Source organism: Lacerta agilis, chromosome 8, assembly GCF_009819535.1.
Source record: "Lacerta agilis isolate rLacAgi1 chromosome 8, rLacAgi1.pri, whole genome shotgun sequence".
Lineage (NCBI taxonomy): Eukaryota > Metazoa > Chordata > Lepidosauria > Squamata > Lacertidae > Lacerta > Lacerta agilis.
In genome coordinates, this window is record NC_046319.1 from 17,432,051 (window position 1) to 17,454,606 (window position 22,556).

A 22,556-nucleotide genomic window follows, 5' to 3' on the forward strand; every position below is an offset into this window, starting at 1 on the left:
ATTACAGTTCCCAGGGGGGAGGGTGAAATTTAATGCATGGGTGTCTGCACAGACACACACCCCCACCCACCGCCAATTTCCTATGGGCACTTCCAGCCTAGTGTTTTTTTTCCCCTGCAAACCAGGGCTGAAGAAACTTTGGCTCGCCTCTCAGAATGGTTCAGCTCTAGGGAACGTGGTCAGTGGATTGATAGGAGTTGTAGTGCAATGACATTTGGAGGGCTACTACAGCCAAACGAAGTAGGGGTTGACTGGGGCTGATGTCATTTATTCCAATGGGTCTGGAATAAATCAGAATGAGCCTTCTATTATTCTACTTTGAGTAGGCTTAACACTGGCTGTAACCCAGCGTGCGTCACTGTAAACTTTATGTCTCTGTAAATCCACTTTTTTGCTAAAGCTATGGTTTTCCCAGTAGTGATGTATGGAAGTAAGAGCTGGACCATAAAGAAGGCTGATTGCTGAAGAATTGATCCTTTTGAATTATGGTGCTGGAGGAGACTCTTCAAGAAGATCAAACCTATCCATTCTTAAGGAAATCAGCCCTGAGTGCTTACTGGAAGGACAGATCCTGAAGCTGAGGCTCCAATACTTTGGCCACCTCATGAGAAGAGAAAACTCCCTAGAAAAGTCCCTGATGCTGGGAAAGATGGAGGGCACAAGGAGATGGGGACGACAGAGGATGAGATGCTTGGACAGTGTTCTTGAAGCTACTAACATGAGTCTGACCAAACTGCGGGAGGCAATGGAAGACAGGAGAGCCTGGCGTGCTCTGGTCCATGGGGTCACGAAGAGTCGGACAAGACTAAACGACTAAACAACAACAAATCCACTTTCCAGTCAAAAGTGGAGGGTTTGCATCACACAAGGCACCTCTTCATCCATACGAAGCGATGACCAAAACGACAACTTTTTTTTTAAACCCACTATAATAATACTTTTTTAAAAGTGAAAAGGGGCTTAAAAAAAAAAAAAACACCAAGTCTCTGCTTTCCCCCCAGAAGTCAAGTTGTGCTTTTGTTATGCGTCACTCTAAAATTTTATATCTACGGGCTTTCCTCCTTTGAACTCCCAACGCGCAGTCTCTACATAAGAAGCAACAGCGAAGAGCGAGGGAGGGGGAAGCATACACTTCCTGTTTTTACCGGAAAATTCGCCGATCTAGGACTTCGGCCAGTGTCTCTATGGCTTACCCGCTCCCGAAAACGCGCCTGAGGCCTGGAAGCGGAGCTGGCGCCCGCTCGCTTCCCCGTTGGGCCATGTAACTGACACTGTCGCCATGGAGCCTCCCGACACGAGGTAGTTGCCGCCGCCTGCGCCTCGCGGGGACCCGTAGCGAGCGCGAGTGGGGCGGGGGAGGGCGGCGGTGGGGTGAGAGGGTGGAGCTACCAGTCTGGACCGGAGAGTTCTCCTTCTGGCCCGTATTAAATTGGTTGAAGTGTTGCAGACACTGTGACGTCAGTGCCGCGTCATGTCGCGACCTCACCGCGAACGTTGACGTCACATTTCATCACTACCAAACTTTGAATTCTGAGGTGCTTTTTATAAAAGCCCTTCAAAAATTCTGAATTTGTTTTAAAAACGTATTTATTTCTTATTAAATTTATACAGATGCATTTAGTTACCTTGGTGTGTTTTTTTTTTAAAAAAAGTGACCAATGGTTTAAATAAATAAATGCATACATACATACATACATACATACAATAAAAGAAATAATTATATTATTAGAAGGCACTCATGGAGGCATGCATGCTTCCCTCCATTTTATCTTCACAACTACCCAGTGAGGTAGTTTAGGCAAGAGAGATTGTCACCGGTCCAAAGTCACACATTGTGGCTTCGCTTTCAACCCTGCTATCCCAGGTCCTAATCCAACACTAACCACTACACCACACTACGACATGGGGAAGGTTCCATGCTGATTGCTTCTACTTCAGCAGCAAAAGAAGCTTAGCTTTCAGTTGAAATTTAGAAGTGCGGACAGGATCGGTGAAGAGATCGTGACATCCTTGAGCATGTCATTGTGGTCCAGACTTCCATGCAACAGAAAAGCATGCATGTTCTTGCAGTCCTGACTCACAAAAGGAGCTGCCTCTGTTCTCGCACAACAGCCTGTGACATCCACAAGTGTGCTTGTTATGCTAGCTAACAGCAAAGGCAGCTTGGTGGGGATCCCCCCCCCCCCGCCCACAAGGTCTCCAATTCAAAAAGTTGGATCAGGAAGTTCAAACTGAAATCAGCTCATTAAAAGACTGGCTGGGCAGGAGCCATGGTTTTTCGGAGGCTACCCAGTGAACCCAAAATCCTTCTCGCATCTATACGCAACACTTCCACTTAGCTTCACCTCCAGACATCCTTTCGTTGTTCTCTCCCTCCAGGGTCCTCCTTTTCCCTTCGGAGGAGACGCAAGATCCTCCCCTGCCAAATGAAGTTTTAACCTCTGTGGTGCCAAATCTAACCCCAAGACATCAAGACCTCATCCCTACCCCATGTGGCCCTGTAAGTATCTGAACCAATCGATTTCTTGTTAGTTTCAGTTGCATTTGTCATGCTTAGAGCTACACCTGGCCTCCTGTGTTTGTTGCAGTAATGACATATCCCTCTTGGGTTTTATCTCCTGCTTCTACCCCACCTCCTTTCTCTGTTTTCCATGTGGCTATTTTTTTAAAAAGTCACTTGGGGGTGGGGACCTGTCAAACCTCTTCTCTAAAAAAAAGCTTCATTTAGATAATAAATGCATAGGTGGGAAACCTGACATACGTAAATGTACATCATTCAGGAAACCTTGATTATTTTGAAAGCCTGAAAACAGAGCCTATTGGTGAAAAGCACTATGAAGTTTGCTTGATGGGTTTGCTGCCCTGAGCTCCTTCAGGAGAAAGGGTATGATATAGTTCAGGGGTTGGCAAGGCTTACCTTGCCTGGGCCAGTACACTGCCGTGGAGCCCCCTCTGTGGGTCAAATCGTGGGTGCATGTGAGTGCGCGCACCTGTGATTTTTGGTGTCTGCGTCTGCGCAGACACGATTTCCGGCGCTGCCAAAGCGAGTCCCCGTGCCGTGCTGCGCTGGTTTAGCACAATGCGCGGGGACTCACCGAGCGGACGGCTTGTGGGCCGGTAAAACGACCCCCGTGGGCCACTTGTGGCCCATGGGCCTTAGGTTGCCGACCCCTGATATAGAATGAATGAGTGAGTGAGTGAATGAATGAATAAAAACAGGAGTGGACCACTTGGTCATTAACTACCATCTCTCATTCTCACCCATTCCCCAACTCCAACTTTTATTTCTTTAACAAAAATTATATACCACTTAATTGTCTGTTGGCACAATAGATTCATTTAAAAATATTGATAAACGCAACCCTTAAAAACCAGTTGACATAACGTTTAACAAGCTGTAAAGAAAACAGGCAGTTTGAAAATAGACATACCTGTTAAAATTACCTGCCTGGGTAGCCTTGCCTAAACAAATAAGTTTTACTCAGGCACAGAAAACAATACAGGGAAGGTCCCTGCCTGCTACATATGAGCAGGGAGTTCCAAAGAACACACCCTGCCAAAACAACACTGGATTATTTTTCGGGGCTGCTGTGAAACCATGTGGTATTTTTTACCTAGTTGCAAAGCTGCTTAGAGAACATGTACATGCCTTTCCGATTGCAGATCAAACCTTGGTCGGAGCTGTCCTCTCCGGTCAAGATCTATTTCTGTGTCACCATCCTCTCCCTGTTGAGCGTCATCGGATTAACCATAGAGAACCTCGTTCAGCAGAAGGACGAAGACTTCACTGTCTCTCTCATTCAGCTGATTGGCGTTGGTAAGGAAGAGGGGACTCTACTGCAAAATTCCCGTTTTATGTTTTTGATGGGTGGGAAGAAGGGCTATATTTTGCAGAGGCCTCAGGTGAGGGGCAGGGGAGGAAATGTGTCTGTACATGGAAGCACACAAACACATACACACATGATTCTTCTTAATGGAGGTTGTGCCGGCCCGACATTTTGCACCCTCTGCAATCTAACCATACAACAAATGGCAGCATGTTTATAAAGGAGATACTCAAGAGTAATGGAGGTCTGGTCCATTGGGGTGAGTGGAGCTGCCTTCAGCCAGCCCCCATTTGCCTGATTTCTTAAAACCACTCCAGCAGGTGGCATGGGCTGTCAGCTTCCTCCTCCTAAGTCTCGGTATTAACCTTGTAGAACTGAGCAGGGAGGTGGATTTGGGCCAAATTAGAATTAGCCAGCTCTGCCTGTGCCAGCTCTGCCTGTCATTGGCTTTGGCGCCATCTCCCTGCCTTTCACCCTACCAGTCCCAACGAGCACAAGCCACCATTGGTCAAGAGGTGCATTTGGTAGAATCTTAGCGTGTGGGGGGCTAAGCCCACTCAGTTCTGACCCCCAGACAAGTGGGAGGGAGGGAGTCTTTGCCCCACTCTCAACAAACGCAGGCTGGTTGCTTTGTCCTATATAAGGCATGGGAGCCAATAACTTATATGGGAATATATACAATAAATATAATCTATTAAAAAAGAGAGCTGCTGGATCAGAGCAAAGACCTCTCTAGAGGAAAATCCAGTAGCTGACCAGATACATACCGGAAGCTGGCAAACAAGGCAAAAGAGAAGTAGCTCCCTCCTGCTGTTGCCTGAGCCACTAACAAAAAATGTTGGACTGTGACCTGGGAGAACAGGGTTCAATGGCTCTCCGCCTAACCTACCTCACAGGGTTGTTGTGAGGATAAAATGGGGAGAACCATGTGCACCACCTTGAGCTCCTTGGAGGGTAAGGTGGCATATAAATCTAATAAATAAATAACTTCCTGACTCCTTCAACTGTGGAGATAATTCCTTCAAGAAATAGCATTATTGAGCAAAGCGGACTTCAGGTATGCATGGAGCTGAACGGGACAAGCTACTTTATTCTCTCCCAGACACTATTAATCCTGCTTATTAATGGTTAATGCCACAGGAAAGAGCTGTAGAACACCTGCTTTGCATGCAGAAGGTCCCATGTTCAATCTCTAGTAACGCCCTGTCAGAAACCCTGGAGAGTTGCTGCCAGTCAGTGTAGACAATAGTGAGCTAAATGGACCAAGGGTCTGATTCATTATAAGACAGCTCTCTGTGCTTCTTTTGCATTCCTGCAATAGCTAAATCGTTTCCTGTTCACATCAGTGCAATGGCAGAGATCATTCCCTTTCTGCAGGTGAAAAACTAAGGCCTAAGGAAATAACCTTTGGTGCCCTTTGAGTCTCCACCCAAGCCCAATCTCCCAGGACTTTGGGCCTTTTCTGTTTTATGACCTCCAATGTCCTGGAACTGTGGGCAATACTACATATGGACTGTAGGTGGCGCCTGTAGCTGTACCATTTCCTTGATAGGAATCTGGTCAGGATTTCCCCCCTCCCGCTTGCTACATCCAAATCCAGCAGTCAAACTTCAAAACCCTAATAGATAAGCATTCCAATTCGAGTTTGGACATGGTTGTGCATGCTTGCACATACAAAGCCGAATCCACACAAATCAGCAGGCTCAGTGTAACTTGGTGGTTTGCAGGACTACTTTTTTTTTTTAATTAAAAAATGCCCCAAGGCACAGAAACCCCCCATAATTGTCTGAACGGCTACAGAATGCTGACCAACAGAGAAGAGAAAAACCGAAAACCAAGTGGGATGGGGCACAGAATGGAGTGGTTGCAAAAGGAGACGCATAGATATAAAAAGGGTAGAGAGAACCAACTCGGCATCTGAAAAGTTCATTTCCTGGTTCACACCGTGAAGCTCTTTTTAATGCCCCCCACCCCAGACAGAGGTGAAACCTGCCCATAGAAATCAAAAGGAGACATTCAAGATTGTAATGTAGCTGGGCATTTATTTATTTATTTAAAAAGGAGGAAGGAGAAAGAAACCCCAAACAACCCACCGTGGATTGTGCATGTTCAGTGGGCAGAGGGAAAAAGAAAACTGGGAGGGGGAATGGAACCCTGGGACAGAAGCACATCACACTGCAACATTTTATTGCAGGCCCCCAGTTGGTGGAACCCATGGGAGGTATTATAGGGGACTTCATACTCTTTCTAATTTTGTGTTATGCCACCTCCCCACCCTCCAGGGCAGCCGTTTTGTGACTGGCATCCCTCTCTCAAAATCCAAAATGTGCCCATTTGTCCAGAAAGGTTTGCAACCGCTGATCTAGGGCCTTTCCCCGTCTCTATACCAGATGTGAGGAACCTTTGGCCCTCCAGATGTTGCCGAACAACAACTCCCACCATCTCTGCTCGTTGGCCATGCTAGTTGGGGGCTGAAGGGAGATGTTGCTCAGCAACATGAGAGCCCAAAGCTGCCCACCCATGCTCCGTACCACTGCATCCCATGGACCCTTTTGAGCCAAGAACCACCTCGTGATGCAAGCCGGGACACTCCCCCTTTCCCATGCCAACAGGTCCGCCACCGCCCTTTCCCCTCTCCTCCTACGTGAACATCATGCCACCTGCCTCATGTTCTCTAATCAAACCATGAATCTGCCACGGGGCCCCTGACAAGGTTCATATTTCACAGGCGCTGCCCTTCTGAGATGTTTGGCAATCGGAATCTGAATGCTGGCAGGTTCTAAGGTTCCGATTGGTCAAAAACATCAGGTACTGTTTAGTATTAGCAAAGATTTTGGCAGGGCAGAGAAGAACGAGCCTGGCAGGGCCCATTGATAATAATAATAATAATAATAATAATAATAATAATAATAATAATAATAATAATAACAAATTTAAATGGTTATATTTGTATCAGCCAATAGCTCATGGTGGTATTCCACATTTCCCCATATAAACCTGTCAATTGGATATAGTATTGAGGGCCCAGCCTAGGACCCCACTCCCCCCCTTTAGAGAGAGAGAGAGAGAGAGAGAGAGAGAGAGAAACAGTGGCACAGGGTTAGAACACTTCTTCCAGCCCAAGGGCCACATTCCTTTATGGGGAACCTCCTGGGGGCCAGATGCCAGTGGCAGGTGGGGCCAGAGGGAAAAGTGGGCAGAGCATTGGGCGTGACTTGGGACAGTGGGCTACACACACATCTCCAGGCATGCAGGATACCTTATCACAGTTCAGTCACACATTCCAGTGCGGCAAAAGCACACAAGCAGGGTGCCTAGCAGGTTGGTTAGGGGTGTGGCCTGGGGAAAGTTTTAAGGGCCAGGCAGAGAGTCCTTGGGGGCCACATTTGGCTGCCAGGCCCTGAGGTTCCTCACACTTCTGTTGCAGCACAAAAGTGGAATACCTGCTTTGAATGCAAAAGGCGTCGGGTTCAGTCCAGTTGCAACGATCGGGCAGTAGGCAGTGAAGAGGACCCTGAGAACTTAGAGAAAGGAAGATATGAACATAAGGCACAACCAGCAGCCAAGGATATTTTTGCTCTAACAATTCTGCCTGTTCTTTGCCGAGATAGGCTGGCTTCCCGAACCGAAAACAGTGAAACCATTAAAGATTTCCCTCCCATTTTGTACAGTTTCCATGGCATGCTGCCTTGCACAGTGTATTTTTGACTGACAAAAATAAGGATAAAAATTTATTTCTGTTTTCGCTGATCCTGAGGATCGGGAAAGCAACGTGGTTCAGCAGCGGCTTTGGAGCACACCTGTGCAATCATGAGAACCAGAAATGCGGTCCTAAAGAGAGAAAGTTAAGCTCAGTGATGAGCTTTTTCTAAGACCCCGTGTATTTGGTATGTGTCTAGAAGTCTGACTGGGACAGTAGATAGCATAGATCACCTCAAAAAATAAAATACTAACAAAATGGGCAGAGTATAGCTGCACCCTAAGAGAAGTCAATTGCCGTCATGGGTACTGTAAAATCATAAATAACCATAATGTTGGCTCTTGATGCTACCCAGGCTGAATGTTAATTACATTTCAAGAGATTTGTTATAAGCAATAATTAGATTAGGGCTGATTTAATTTTGGCTGTGGCCGTAGAAGGTAAACATTTCTTGTTCTTATCAACCGACAAGGTCTCATTCCCCACTCCCCTCCTTGAACAATTATCTCCAAAAATGGATAAGATAAGAGCTTGATATATAGAGAGGATATATCCAGTTATTAAGAACAAGAAATCTTGATACGTGCAGATGGTTAATTCTCTTCTCATTTTCCCAAATGGGCCTCAAAAATCTCTTGCAGGTTTGCTGCACATACTGTAAACAGGATAAGACCAAGATGATGATTTTTGGCAAACACAGTCCTAGGTATAAATGGTGTTTAGATCACCAAGCTATAGAACAAGCCCTCTTATTTAGATACCTGGATGGACTCTTTAGTGAAACCCTCTCTTGGAAGTGTCGTATGGAAGCACAAAAAACCGCAAGGGCATTGATGAAGTTCTGTTACAATAAGGGAGGGCTGCTGATTGAACCTGCCCTAAATATATTTGATTACACAAATGCTCTATGTTGTTGGAAGTCTAGGCTCTGATTCAAACTTCATTAAAATTTTGGAAAATATTCACCACTACCCGAAAGCTATGTTCTCTACCATCAGAAATATCAGCATCTCTTCTTCGCACAGAATCTGGGTGGCCAACAATTAAAGCGTGAGAGGACTGCACTCAGTTAATGTATATTAAAAGAATTGCTACTAAGCCAATCGAGCATTTCCCTGCGCTGTGCTATATGGAATTGGGTGATAACCAACTTGGTCTATCTATCTCAGTATTGCCCACACTGGCTGGCAGTGGCTCTTCAGGATCTCAGGCAGGGAGTCTACCCATCCCTACAGAACCTGGGACCTAAACCTAAGGTCCCCCACTGAGCTGGTCCTTTCCCAGTTTGCCAAGTCAGATATGTTTGCCTCCTACTCTGCCACCTTCAAAATCCCTTTCCTCATAGCAAACTGGACTTCTCCCTACTCATTGTGGAAAAGGAAAAAAAGAGACAAGTCAGCCAATCCCCCCTCCACTCCACCTTTAGCATTTGGAGAGCTCAGGGCTAGCCTTGCTCAGAAATATTCCTGCGGAAAAACATCTCGCTTTCCTCTCTCTGTGTCTGCAACTACCGGGCAGATGCATCTCGACAGGATCCCATTTGTCATCAGATTTGGACATAGAAATGCCTTGACTTGGATGGCACAATCCAGAACCATTACTGTTGTCTCCTGTTTGTTCCTGCCCGCTCCCCACCTAGAAAAACCACACCTTTAATTTTTCTAGGGTTCTCCAGAGATATTTGGGGTTGCAGCAGCCAATGGATCCTATGGAAACTTCTGCCCTGGAAAGAGGGAGACAGAGAGGGTCTGCTGCCAGTATAACTTAGGTGAATACAACCCAGTGCCTCTTTCAAGATAGTGCTAGCTTTTAAAAACACATTAAAAAGTTATGAATCACTCATGAGGACTGCAGGTTTCCTCCCCATTGCTCAGCCTCCACTCCCTGCCTTCAGAGCCAGGGAACAGCTCCCTACTTCACAAGATGGTTGTTGGGAGGACAGATGAGCCAATTAATGGATGTTTCCTCTACCCTGGAGATAAAAAAAGCCTCATCAATCTAATCTAACTCTAAATATATATATATATTTAAAGATGAAGAAATGCCTTCTAGGTTGACGTCAACCTTCAGCTTCCCATTTCAGCTTGGAAGGCACCTTTTTCTCCCCTGCGCAGACGGCTGATGGCGGGATTTGTCTCTTTCCCCGACAGTCTTCTGCATCTACTACGTGAGCCGGGGCATCTTGCAAGAGAACCGCCAGGAGCTCATCGTCTTTGTCCTCTCCGTCGCGCTGGTCATGCTGCGCTCAGTCGTCAACTTCAGCGTCCTGCCTGCCGAGCAGAAGCCCAAACTGCTCGTGAGTGGTCAGCGGTTGGGTCTTTGCCTTGAACAAAGGGCCTGGCGGGAGCTTCCTAGATTGTGCAAGATCACTTTGGGGCCTGTTGTCAGCGTAGTTAAGCGCAGGGTTGTGTGTGTCGTGATGTCCCTGCATCACCTTCTAACAAATCTCTTTCTTTGCTGCCCCCCTTTTAGAAGGATGCATAACTGGTTTGGAACTGAGAAGAGAGGGCGGAAATGTAAGCCGCCCGAATCTGGTACACTTCAGTCCCTTGCAGGTCACCTTTGACGGAGGGATAAACTTGCTCCCAGAGGGCTTGGGCATGGTGCATGCTAGGAGAGGCAGCAGAGTACTTTATGATTTGGGACAGGGGCAGGTCTGGACTTCTCCTCTGTCCAGAGCAGGCTCCAATCTTTCGTCCGCGTGGAATTTGAATTCCTGCTTCTGTGCTGCTCAGATTGCATTGCTTAGGGCCCATCTGCACGGTACATTTAAAGCAGCATCACAGCACTTTGAACAGCTGTGGCTTCCGCCAAAAGACTCCTGGGAGCTGTTTGGAGAGACCCTGGTCCCCTTGCAGAACTACAATTCCCAGGTGGGGGGTGTTTAACAGCCAGTCCCTCTTCCCAGAGAACTCTGGGAATTGTAGGTCTTTGAAGGGGAACAGGGAGATCTCCTAACAATGCACAGCACCCTTAACAAATGACACTTCCCAGGAGTCTTTGGGGGAAGCCACGACTGTTTAAAGAGGCATGGTGCAGCTTTAAATGTGTAGAGCAGGTGAGACCTTGCATGTGAAGCATTCTAGTAAATTCTGCCAGCTTGCATCCTTCCTCTGCAAGCTCTGACCAACCCATCAACAGTATTCACACTCGTCTCCCCGTTTTCCTTGTCAAACACGTTGAACCCGGTGGAGGTTCTTCTGCTGCCGCAGGGGCGTGTGGTCCATTCTGACGGTCTTGCTTCCATTTTCCCTCTTAAGGCCCGCTTCGTCCTGATCCTTTTAGTCGGCGCCTTCGACGTGATCTGTGCCGTTGTCCTCATTCAGACCGAGAGCATGATGGCCTTCCGGGTGGGCGGGGCCTTGGAGAGCCTCCAGGCCCAATACTTCATGCTCAACCTCTGCTTTTCCATGCTGACCTTTGACCTCCAGGCTCAGGTAGGCCCAGGCCTCAGTCCAAACCACGGCCTGAATCTCTTGGTCCATCTATTTCCCAACTATGCCTCTTGCGTTTCTCTCAACTGCTTTTCTGCAAGGTACACGCAAGGCAACTCGTATAAGAATAAAAAGCTGAGGAAATGGAGTTTTGTTAAATATGTTTTACAAAAAAACACGTAGCATCTTACGTTTGAGTAGGCCCACTGAAATCACTGGACCTCAGGTACCAGTTTTCTTAAATTTTCAGAGAGTTCTGAATGGTCGCTTGGAGGGGCTGAGCCCTGAACAGCTGCATTTTTGTTAAGTATTCCTTCTAGCCTGAACAAAATAAATCAAAAAATCCTTCCAGTAGCACCTTAGAGACCAGTAGCACCTTAGAGACTAAGTTTGTTCTTGGTATGAGCTTTCGTGTGCATGCACACTTCTTTAGATACACTGAAATAGAAGTCCTTCTGTTTCAGTGTATCTGAAGAAGTGTGCATGCACATGAAAGCTCATACCAAGAACAAACTTAGTTGGTCTCTAAGGTGCTACTGGAAGGATTTTTTTATTTTTTATTTTGTTTTGACTATGGCAGACCAACACGGCTACCTACCTGTAACCTTCTATCCTGGATAGCTCCATTGGCTAGAGCGTGGTGCTGATAAGGCCAAGGTTGCTGGTTCGATCCCCTTATGGGACAACTGCATATTGCTGCATTGCATAGGACTGGGCTAGATGAAAGGGTCCCTTTCAATTCTACAATTCTATGATTCTATGAAACACCCCAGCGCAGGTCATGAAATGGCCTGCCTTTCTGGAAAGTGAGCAGGTTAACCAGCACAACAAACCAGGGGCTGCAAATGGTTAAGGGGCACAGGAAGGGGACGACTGCAGCTGCTGCAACCTCTTAGACTTCTCTTTCTGCCTTCCAGCTTTGCTTGTGCGTTCTGCTGCTCACCTCGATTCGGGAGATCTCAGTTCTGCACAGCATCTTCCTGGCGGCTGGGATTCTCTGGGCTGGGCTGAAAGTTGTCTGTGGCATCATTGCTGTGAGTGGGCCCCCCCTCCCCCCTTGATCAAATGGGCATTTCCTGGGGGTAAACCAGGGACATTTCCTCTTAAGAAATGCTGGGCCCTGATTTATTTATTTATTTTAGAAAGAGCAGCATTCTGTGCCAAAGCACTAACATAAATTGCAAAGTTCTGCAACTTGGCGTGAGCTATGTGAATTATGCGTCCTTGCATATATTTGCATATCTACTGCTTTGGGAGCCGGGCAAAGATCTGCAGGGCCCTGAGTCGTCACCCCTTCTTCAGTGTCCCCTCTGGCCCTTCAGATTCTAGCACATTCTTCACAACCATGAGGGCTAGAAACTTCAAAAGAAAAGATAGTGACAGTTTTGTGACGCTGGACTCTGCATCCTGAATCGGGTCCTGTTCCATTTCTGAGGGATCCACAGAGCCCTGGGTACTGTCTTGCCAAATGCCAGAATCTGTTGTTACAGCTATATGGGGAAAGGGGCTGTCTGTCCCGTCCCCTTTTGTGCCAGTTTGGCTCCAAGCAGGCTACGCTTGTGGTGCCTCTTCAGTTAGACACAGATATGGTTCGACTGCTTTTAGGCAAGGCCAAGGCCAGGTGAAATTCCCTTGCAAAAGCCTTCTGCATGGTGGCCAGCCTAGTCTTGCAGCTGCCCCCACCTGCTCCGAGGAGCCGCATTTCCCCTTTTGAAGCAGGGATGGGGAACATTTTTCAGCCCGAGGGCCGCAATGCCTTCTGGGCAGCCTTCCGGGGGCTGCATGCCAATGGTGGGTGGGACCAGAGGCAAAAGGGGGCGGGGCAACAGAATTAAACATTACCTTTGTGGAGTAGCTAAGGTTCTACAAATGCCTGTACCCCCTTTCTCTGCTCCATATAGACAAGAAAGAGGCATGATCAGAGTTCAGGGACGCATTTCAGGCAGGCAACACCACTCGGGGTCAGGGGAGAGTTCTGAGGGCCAGGTAGAGAGGGCTGGGGGCCACATTCGACTCCCTGACCAGAGCCTGAAAGTGCCATTGCCTTGTTCAGTTGCTGGTGGTTTCTCTAGCGTGGGGGTGAGGGTTTGCTGGCACTGAAGAGTCTGCGAAAGCCCACCTCTTGGCCTGGGAAGGAGGAGGAAGGCTCCTTGCTCAGATTGCCTCCTAGCTCTGCCACTGTTTTACCAGTAGGGGGAAGCAGGGTGGAGGGCTGCCCTAGCTTTGCCCCACGGCCTTTGATGGGATGCTTGATAACTCTTGAGACTACTTTGAGAGGAAGCTAGATGTACCTATAGCTAAAGCAGACCCAACCAATGAATGTGCAGCTAACTCAGTTCATCCCCCCCCCCTCCACCTGTTTCCCAGATCTTAAAAGAGTTAAAACCTCTAGCCTGGATTTTTCTGAGTCAGAATTTGCCTGAGGTTGCTTATCTCGCCTACCTGATCTACACGGTAAGTCGTGCCAAGGGTTTTGTTGATTTAATCAGAAGGAAGGGCAAGGGGAATTCTTCCAGTCCTCAAGATGCTGATTGCAACCAAGTCCTCCTCAGAGGAGACCCATTGGACTGAATGGGCCTAGGTTAGCCATGATCATTAACTGCAGACGGCCTACCCTGAGTAAGGCGGGCATTGGACCCAACTCCCGGTTTCTTTGTTCACATTTCCTATGTACCAGGAAACTGTCTGCTAATTCCCAAGCACCCTGTAAGCCACAGTAGGTCCCACAGGGCAGGAGGAAGTTGTGGGCTGCCTCTTATCATTACAGGGCCCCCAGTGACTGCTGCTTGGGGCACGATTTAGCTGAGGGAAGAAAACCCACAAGAATGGCTCTCCCCGTGTACCTTCCTTCTCAGCCTCTGTTTGGGGGCGGGCAATGTAGTCAACAGCACCAATCACAGCTGGGGGAACGGGGAGAAATGGGAGACGGGAGAGCTGACTAGTACACCAATCACGTTGCTTCTTGGCTGCGCCCAGTGCCAATCAGCTGGCAGGGGATGCAGGGAAAATGCTGAGAGCTCAATGTACCATCAGGGCAGGTTTAGACCTCACAATTCTATGCACAGATGGTGAAGTGAGGGTGGGAGAAGGGTGAATGTGTGGCTCTTATTCCACCACAACATGCATGCTTTAAGACTCAAAAAGGCCACCCACTACAGGTTTAACAGGATCATCTGAATTGGTCCAATAGACCCAACAAGATAAACACCCAAAACTGTGGGGCTAATAAATTATTGTCCCCGCCACTAACTGGGGTGTATGTGTGGCTTATTTGATCCAAAAGCCCCTGAGAAAAATGCACTACAGATGCCCATCCGGTGCTACTCCCACATTTCCAATGACTTTTGCTTGCCCTTGGAAGCGGTTAACTCAAGCCGGGCTCAGAACATTCCAGGATTGCGGCCAAACGCTCCCACATCCTGCCATCACCAGGCATCCGAGGGTTAGCGTCGGGGTGCTCAAAAGGCTTCTGAAATCCCTCTTTGTCAGGGTGCCCTGGGATTCTGCTTCCCGTCAAGACAAAGCAGGGAAAATTCAGGCACAGCAACAACCCTCTCTCTTCTTTAAAATGCATCACAGAGACGGTGCTCATGCAGCCAGCTCTGAACGTGTATCAGCAGGGATAAATAAGGGAAGCCCCAGGGATTAGAGGGGAAGAGCCCCAGAGTTTCACCCACAGATAATTTCTCCAAAAGGCACAGAAGCCAGGAGGTCTGGGAGATTATGTATTTAAAGTGTTACCCCGCTTTTCAGCCGAAGGGACGGTCCCTGCCTTCGGAACGGTAATGTTAAGGTTTGTTCTTGAGCTTGCTTTTTTCTCTTCCCTCCCCTTCCCTTTTTCCTTTCGTGCTTTATGAGATTGTGAATGGGCTCTTTGAGCTCGTTTTGGAAGCTGCTCAGAGAATCTTTTTGGCGGAAGTGGGGCAGGTTGGGCCGGGTGACCCCTCCACTCCTTGCAACACCATCTTTACCTCTATCCAAGGAAAGGTGCAGTTGCACTGCTAGATTAACCGATAGTCTGCCTCATGGCACTCTTCTTCGGGTAACTCAGTGTTAGGGCATCTGCCTTGCTAGCGGAAGGTCCCAGGTTCATTCCCCAGCACCTCCAGGTATGGCTGGGAGAGGTCTGCTGCCTGAAACCAGGGTTTCCCAAACTTGGGTCGCCAGCTATTATTGGACAACAATTCCCATCATCCCTGACTACTGGTCCTGCTACGTAGGGATGATGGGAGTTGTAGTCCAAAAACAGCTGGCGACCCAAGTTTGGGAAACCCTGGTGTAGACAATACTGAGCTAGGCAGACCAGTTATTTGACTCTGCTTTGTTCCTGTGCCAGCCAACAGAAACTTAGCTCAGTCATGAGAATCCCATGACCCTTTGGGAACAGAGTTGGCATCTCATTGCTCCGCTAGGGAGCCATCATCTTGGCACTTTACACAACGGAAATGAAACCTGCTGTTTCATAATGAATTGTTCACACACCAGCGGCTCGGATTGGTTGCTGCACTGAAACTGGAAAGCTTTTCCCTTTCTTTGGAGACAGAGGGGTGGTTGATTTCCTGATGTTATAGCAGCAGCAGCAGCACAGGGATCTCAAAGACTGCATTGCTTTAAAAAAAACCTATCGTCTGACAGCTTCTTCTCTCGCCACAGCTATGTGGAAAGCCACACGGCTTTATGGGAAAGGTCAAGCTGGCCTGGCTGGTTGGGAGGAAGGAGTGGGAGTGGGAGACGAGAAGGTCAGCGGAGGTGGAGGGATTGGGATTGCAAGTCCAAGGTGGAAGTGAGAGAGACAACAACACAAGAGATTTTAGGGCACGATGCTCTTGTTGGACTGCTGTCCCAAGTTCCATTTTGCACTGCCATTAAAAAACAAAAACTAGAACAATTCTTTTTTTGGGGGGGGGTGTCATTAGTTTTCATAAGAACATATCGTGAGCCTGCTGATCAAGCCAACGGCCCATCTAGTCCAGCATCCTGTTCTCACAGTGGCTAACCGGATGCCCATTCTGGGAAACCTTCAAGCAGGATCCGAGCACAAGAACCCTCTCCCCCTTCTGTGGCTTCCGGCAACTGTTCAGAAGCATTACAAGCACAGCCATCGTGGCTAGTATCTTGTGACAGCACTTTCCTCCGTGAATTTATCCAATCCTCTTTCAAAGCCATCCAACTTGGTGGACGTCTCCTGGGGGAGTGAATTCCATGGCTTAACACTGTGTTGCATGAACACGGACTTTCTTTTTATTTATCCTGAATCTTTCATTATTCAGCTTCATTGGAGTTTATGAGAGAGGGAGAAAAGCTTTCCACTTTCCCCACACCTTGCATAATGTTATGAACTTCTATTTCGTCGCTTCTCACTTGAATTTTCTCTAAGCTAAAAAGTATGAAATGCTGCAGTCTTTCCTTGTAGGAGAGTCGCCCCATCCTTTTCTGAATCTTTTTCCAACTCAAGAATATCTTTTTTTTTAATTGAGGCAGCCAGAACTATACACACTTTCCTCTCCTTTCCCTGTCTGCTCTCAGTTGCTGCCAGTAACATGATTTAAATTCTTCCCAGGAATTCCCATATTTACCACTGAGCCTTACTTGCTTGCTTGCTTATTTACTTATGACATTCAGACTCCACCCTTTAGCCTGAAAACCCTCCGAGTGGCTTACAAAGTCCTGAGACTGCCCTCAGGCTCGCAATCCTTAAAGAAGAAGAAGACATGGCACATGAGGAAAAAAGGAAGGAGAGGGAGGATGAGAAAGCAAGCTCAAGCCTGAGTTCTTAGAAGTTACAGCCAATTTCAGTGGCAGTTCTGGCCGTCTTGCTGCTTGCCCCCTCGAAACATGTTTCCATCCCAGATCAGGTCCAGGAGCAGAGTCAGTGACAATGTCCAGGCTAGGAAGAAGGGACAGCTCCTGCCATTCCTGCTGTATCCTCATGACAATCCTGTGAGATAGGTTAGACCGAGGAAGAGTGCTGAGTGGAGATTTGAACCTCCGTCTCCTGATCAACCACAGTGCCCCACTGGCAAAATGTTTCTGTCTCCTCTGGCATCGCAAATTGCCCAAGAGCCTGTCTTCTAGATTGTTTTATGCTCACTTGTTGTGGGGCCTCCATCGCCTCTCCTCTTCCTCCCCAAGCATCACTTCTCCTGCAGGTGCATCATTTCGCCCCCGGCTGGAACGTTGGGTAGATGGGACAATTGTCCATCCTGCCCATTTCACTCCTTCCGTTTCTCCATCTGAAAACGTGATTTCTTTATGTGGAATGTGCTTTCTTCCCAGGTGATTGAAGAGTGGGGACAAGGGAGTTCCTATGCTTTGGAAGCGGCTGTCATCACCTGTTCCTGCATCTCTGTGATGATCAAAAGTGTCCTGTTCTGGGCGTTGTTCCATGTCTACCACAGCTTTGGGCAAGGGCTGAGAGAAAGGAGTGAGTATTGGAGAAGATGAATCCAGGGGGAGGAAAAACACACATGTACATAGAAAAGCCCAAAGGATTCTGGAATTGAGAGCAGTGGGAGCAGGATGGACCAATCATGTCCAGCTCATGGGTTTCACTGGAGCATCTGGCTGGACAGAGTGAGAAGAATTTAATCTCCCCCTGCCCAAATTCATGTTAAGCAGCTGGCATGTATTTATTTGAAGCATTTTACCCTGCTCTTCAGCTAGGGTGGATGGGTGGGAGGGAGGAGAAGGCTCCCAGAGCAGTTTCCAAAACTCAGTAGTAAGATAAGTCTTGCCCTCAGGTTTATAATCTAAAAGGCATGACAGAAAAGGAAAAGGGATTGGGAGGGAGGAGGAAGGCAAATTCAGGCTGGAGGCCTTACAGAGCTTTTAGTAGTGATTAGCTGGAATGGAAGAGAGTTCAAGGAGAAGTGGAGGAGGAGTGAAACTTAATACTATTTATTAAATTTCTATACCAACCTTTATCCAAAGATCACAGGACAGTTTACAAAAACAATACCTTAATAACAGAAACAATAACCCCCTGTACAAAAGTTAAAAGGCCACAGATTAATTAGCCAACGCCTGGGAGAAGAGGAATGTTTTTTGCCTGGTGCAATGAAGGCGCCAGGCAAGCCTCCTTGGGGAAAGCATTCCACAAATGGGGAGCCACCACAGAAGAGGCCCGTTCTCTTGTTGCTGCCCTCCAGACCTCTCATGGAGAAGGCACATGAAGAAAGGCCTCAGATGATGAGTGCAGGGTCTGGGTTGGTCCTTGAGGTATTGCAGTCCTGTGCCGTTTTAAGACTTTATAGGTCAAGGCCAGCACTTTGAGTTGGGCCCAGAAACCAAATGGCAGCCAGTGCAGTCGGTTCCTGGTCTCTCCACTGAAGTTGATGCAGCAGCCCTGCTTCCCATCTCTCTCCCTCTGATGCAGCCTCCTGGAATGGCTGGCAACAGAGAGGAACCTGATGGAGCCAGCAGAGCTGATGGAGAGATTCTGCAGTGCTCTCTTCCTCACCCTCTGCTGTAGCCTGACGGAATGCCAGCTGCTCCTGGACACTTGAGGGAGGAGCCTCATCCTAGCTAGCCCATACAAATGGTGGAGACTGCATGCTGATTGATAGAGAGGGCCACCAATCAGCACAATACTCCCGCTGCATCAGTGTGGTGTGTATTGCGGCTACAGAAGGAGCTGCCTAGCATGCTAAGAAATGGCCAGCTAGCCAGGATGACTTTGTGCATTTTTTTTTGTTTTTTTTTAAACTTTTATTGATAAATACAATACTCACAAAAGCAAAACAAAACACAAAACGAACTTTACATACATACATACATACATACATACATACATACATACAACTCCTTAATTCCTCCAAAGGAAAACAATTAAACGTTAACCAAAAAAAATATTAACTTAAATTACAAAGAAACTAAACATAAAAACATAAATCTTGACTTCCCTCCACCTGTGTGTGACTTCCTTTATTTCTTTTATTATACCCATTTCTTCTTAGTTTTTTACTCTATAAATTTCATTCATTGCATATGTTTTTTCATATATTACTTCACGCAAGTCCACTCCTCTATCAGTTTTTGATCTGATTGGCCTCTTGCCACTGCTGTAAGTCTTGCTGATTCTATGTATTCACAAAATCTTATTTGCCATTCTCTTATTGAGGGTTTTTTTTTTTCTCCTTTCCAATTTTTTTCCTATAATCATTCTGGCTGCAGCAGTTGCATATAAGAAAACTTTTTTCCTAGCAGCAGGAATGTCAGTTGATATAATTACCAAGAGGAATGCCTCTGGTTTTTTATTACATGATAATTTAAGCATTTTTCTAAGCTTCTCTTGAATGTCACTCCAAAATTGTTTGATACACACACACTCCCACCACATTTGATACATTGTTCCCAGCCAGGATGACTTTGTGATACTTCCACCGTCAGAGGCAGTATGCCTCTGAATCCCAGTTGCCTGGGAACTGCAAGTAGGGAGAGTCGCTGTTGCACTCTTGCTGGTGGGCTTACCATTGAGCCACTGTGAGAACTGGATGCCGAAGCAGATGAGCCACTGGCCTGATCCAGCAAGCTCTTTAACGTTCTTTTAAAAAATGGCGAGATTCTTCCTATCGTTTACCGCGACTCCTTTTCCCACCTCTGCAGTGTTTTCTTCCTATGGAAGGATTGACTCGTGAAGCACGATGCCTTCTCCAGGTACAAGGCGGCACTCTTACAAAGTGAAGGTGTGCTGCGAGAGATCAGTTCCCTGCTCCAACCGAAGAAAGTGGGGCCCCAAAAGGCAGGTCTCAGCAGGAGCAGCTTGACCACAGTTCAACAGAAGACGTTTGCACAACCCTCCACCTCCTGGGGCTTGTTGCGGGAACTCTGCTCCATCAAGCTCGAGTCCTTTCGCCAAACAGCTCCTGCATGCAGCAACCCCGTCAAGATTCCTCCGGTGTGTTTTGTTTGTTTACGCTAAATACCACTTCACCCATTGCCCCACCTTCGAAACAGCTGCCAGGACGACCCCCTCCTGCCATGGCTTGCCTCCCAAAGGTGAGTGTTGCCGATGGACCTGTCATTTGGTGCTTTCTTCCTCAAGCGTAATCCTGCACCTAGATTAGCTTTGGGCATTGGAAGCCTGGCGAGGAGGGCCTAGGCGACAGGCCCAGCACTGTGCACCCTCATTTGCCGTATTTCACTGCCTAGATCCTCATCCTGGCAAACGAGGAGCTGACATTCCTCCAAAGTTTTATCTGTTTTAAGATGACAGCCCCCATCCGGTGAAATTTATGCCTCTCCCATAGAACCAAAGATTAGAAACCTAGCGGAAGGAAAACACAGGCAGCTTGATGCTTTCGTGGGCTGCTTAAAAAGTTAAGTGAGGACCACATGCAGCCTTTAGGACACACCACCTCTAGATGTTCTGGACTGCAGTTCCCATCCGCCCCAGGCACCGTTGGCTGGGCTTGATGGGAGTTGTAGTCCAAAACATTTCTTGGGTGCAAGCTTAGCAAAGGCTGCTCGAAACCCAGCGCCTCTGCGGTTTCAAAGCCATCTTGCCTGCCATTAACCCAAATCCAAATGGGTGTGTTTGGTTTGAAGCTGGAAATACGGCTCAAACTGCATAACCACCATGACCCCTCTGGCCAGCCACAGCCATTTCCCCATCTAGCCGATAACCTACAGCCCTGGCAGAACAACACCCAAGTACTGATGTTGGTGTGTGCTGAAGTTACCTGGTGGCTTCCGTGCTGCTGAAGACCTTCACGGTGGCAAGACATGCTGTTTTTACTTGTCTTGGCACTCTTGCCTCTGGTCCAATCCCTTTGGTTGAGGGCTGAGGGCCTGAGAAACAGGAGAGCCTCAAGTTCCAGTTTTGCCCCAGGAAGAGTGGCTGATTCAGCACCACCAGAACGGTTGAAAATTTGGGGCAAAGGGAAGGCGCCCGCCCCAAAGGTTACATGGAGAAGGGCTGCCCCCCACCCCAGCCAACTCCAGAATCTGACTCCAAGGAGTATGTCTGTGCCTTAAACAGGAGAGAGATTCAGACAGGCACGAGGAATCTGCGGCTCCCCTGACGTTGCTGCCCAGTGCCTACCATCCCTGACCAACAGCATCTGGAAGGTGGCACTAAAGCTGCTGTGCGGGGAAGCTCTGGCCCACCAGCTGTGCCAAACTCCCGGCTCCCATCAGCACCAGCCTGCATGTCCAGTGGGAGTTGTAGTTCAGCAAACAACCAGAGGCTTCCCCACACACCTGCACCAAAGCAAAGGGTGGGCATCTTGTGGCAATTCCCCATATGTTCAACTACAGCTCCCAACAGCCCCAACTGTTGGCTGGGGCTATTGAGTGTTGCAAGAACGTGGGGGGGGGGGCACACAGGTTCCTCCATGCCTTTGCTAATCCTACCCCACCCCGGAAATGCTCGGCTTACAGCACTTTGGGGAGAGCTCTCCTTCCACCTGCAGTGCTACAAAGGGAAGGCAGACCCTCCCCGAGCCCCACGGAGGCACAGGCTATGTTTTTGCCCGTTTAGAGCTGGGTGTCTTGGTGCCTGCGAGATGCTTTGCCTTGGAAGCCTTAGCCCCTGTTGTTTCAAAGACAGCCTTTGCCAACCTGGTTCCCTCCAGATGTTCTGGCCTACAAACCCCAGCTGTGCTGGCTGGGGCTGATAGGGAGTTGTAGCCCAGAACATTTGGAGGGCATCAAGTTTTTTTGGGGGGGGGGGCACTTTCCTTGAAGCTGTGCACAAGCTGCTTGGAAAGTGCTTCCACCTCCCACTTGCTAAAGCTTCAGCAATTTGCTTCATTCGGTATTTGTGTGGCTGACTCCTTGCTAAATCCCAAATAATTTCTCTGCCTCCTAACCTGATTTCTTCCTCTCACACCCTAAATTATTATTTTGGTCCTAATTTTTCAAACTAACCAAGCCTATGTGAGTGTCTTAACTGATGCGCTTTTCAACAGCAGTGAGGGTGGTTTTTTCTAATTAAGGAAAAAGAACGTTTAATACAGTAATTCAAAGCTTTGTTAATTTATTAAGAGGTTTGTTACTGGCCTTGTATTTTTCAATAAAGTGTCAATGCCACCAATTGGAGGGTTTGTTTGTTTTTCCAACAATGCCTATCCAAAAAGGAAGCAATTTTAAAAAAAGAAGGTTTGCACATAGTGAGATTACATACTGCCCATTACTTTCATTGTTAGTTGCCAGGCAGTGGGGTTTGTTCAATCCTTGTTTGCCTCCATTGACTTGGCTCTTGTTGAAAGCCAATGAGCTGGGTAGAAAAAAAATCTCCTCCTTTCCTATTCCACAAAAAAGATTGCAGTTTATTTATTTTTAGGAGTTCTTGCCACATCTTTCCTTTCTATTTGCTTTGCTCCCGCCTGTTATATCTCAACCACCAACAACTCTGCACTAACATTGCCCTTTAAAAGGAACGCCATGGCATACTTGTGACAAAACGGAACGATTATCCATCTTTTGGAAGGATAACCTTTCCTTAATGGAATGTGGGAAGAGAAGTACTGTAGCTCTCTCATTCCCAACCCATGTCCCCTGTAATGTTTCCACTTCCCCTTAATCTTTCAAAATGGTGGCAGTCCTGCCAACTACACCCTCATGAGAGTTTCCGCTTACAATAAAAATGGCCGC

General features: G+C 47.7%; 1 protein-coding gene across 3 annotated transcripts; it reads left to right on the forward strand.

The window, feature by feature from the left end:
* Positions 1 to 1,152: 1,152 nt before the first annotated feature.
* On the forward strand, positions 1,153 to 21,575 carry LOC117050641. 3 transcript variants are annotated; one of them, XM_033156359.1, is made up of 9 exons: positions 1,153 to 1,299; positions 2,380 to 2,500; positions 3,664 to 3,817; positions 9,678 to 9,823; positions 10,788 to 10,964; positions 11,879 to 11,995; positions 13,329 to 13,415; positions 17,238 to 17,385; positions 19,566 to 20,374. In XM_033156359.1, the coding sequence occupies exons 1-9, from the start codon at positions 1,280 to 1,282 to the stop codon at positions 19,595 to 19,597; spliced, it is 1,002 nt and encodes a 333-aa protein (XP_033012250.1). In that variant the 5' UTR covers positions 1,153 to 1,279; the 3' UTR covers positions 19,598 to 20,374. The 3 variants fall into 3 exon arrangements, with proteins under 3 accessions (XP_033012250.1, XP_033012251.1, XP_033012253.1); XM_033156360.1 differs by lacking the exon at positions 11,879 to 11,995 and having other exon boundaries at positions 19,566 to 21,575; XM_033156362.1 differs by lacking the exon at positions 10,788 to 10,964 and having other exon boundaries at positions 19,566 to 21,575.
* The last annotated feature ends 981 nt before the right edge of the window (positions 21,576 to 22,556 follow it).

Coding starts and splice junctions, on each gene's coding strand:
- LOC117050641 (XM_033156359.1), top strand. CDS start 1,280: ATGGAGCCTCCCGACACGAG. Junction 3,818..9,677: donor CATTCAGCTGATTGGCGTTG/GTAAGGAAGAGG, acceptor TTTCCCCGACAG/TCTTCTGCATCTACTACGTG. Junction 17,386..19,565: donor GCAAGGGCTGAGAGAAAGGA/GTGAGTATTGGA, acceptor CCACCTCTGCAG/TGTTTTCTTCCTATGGAAGG.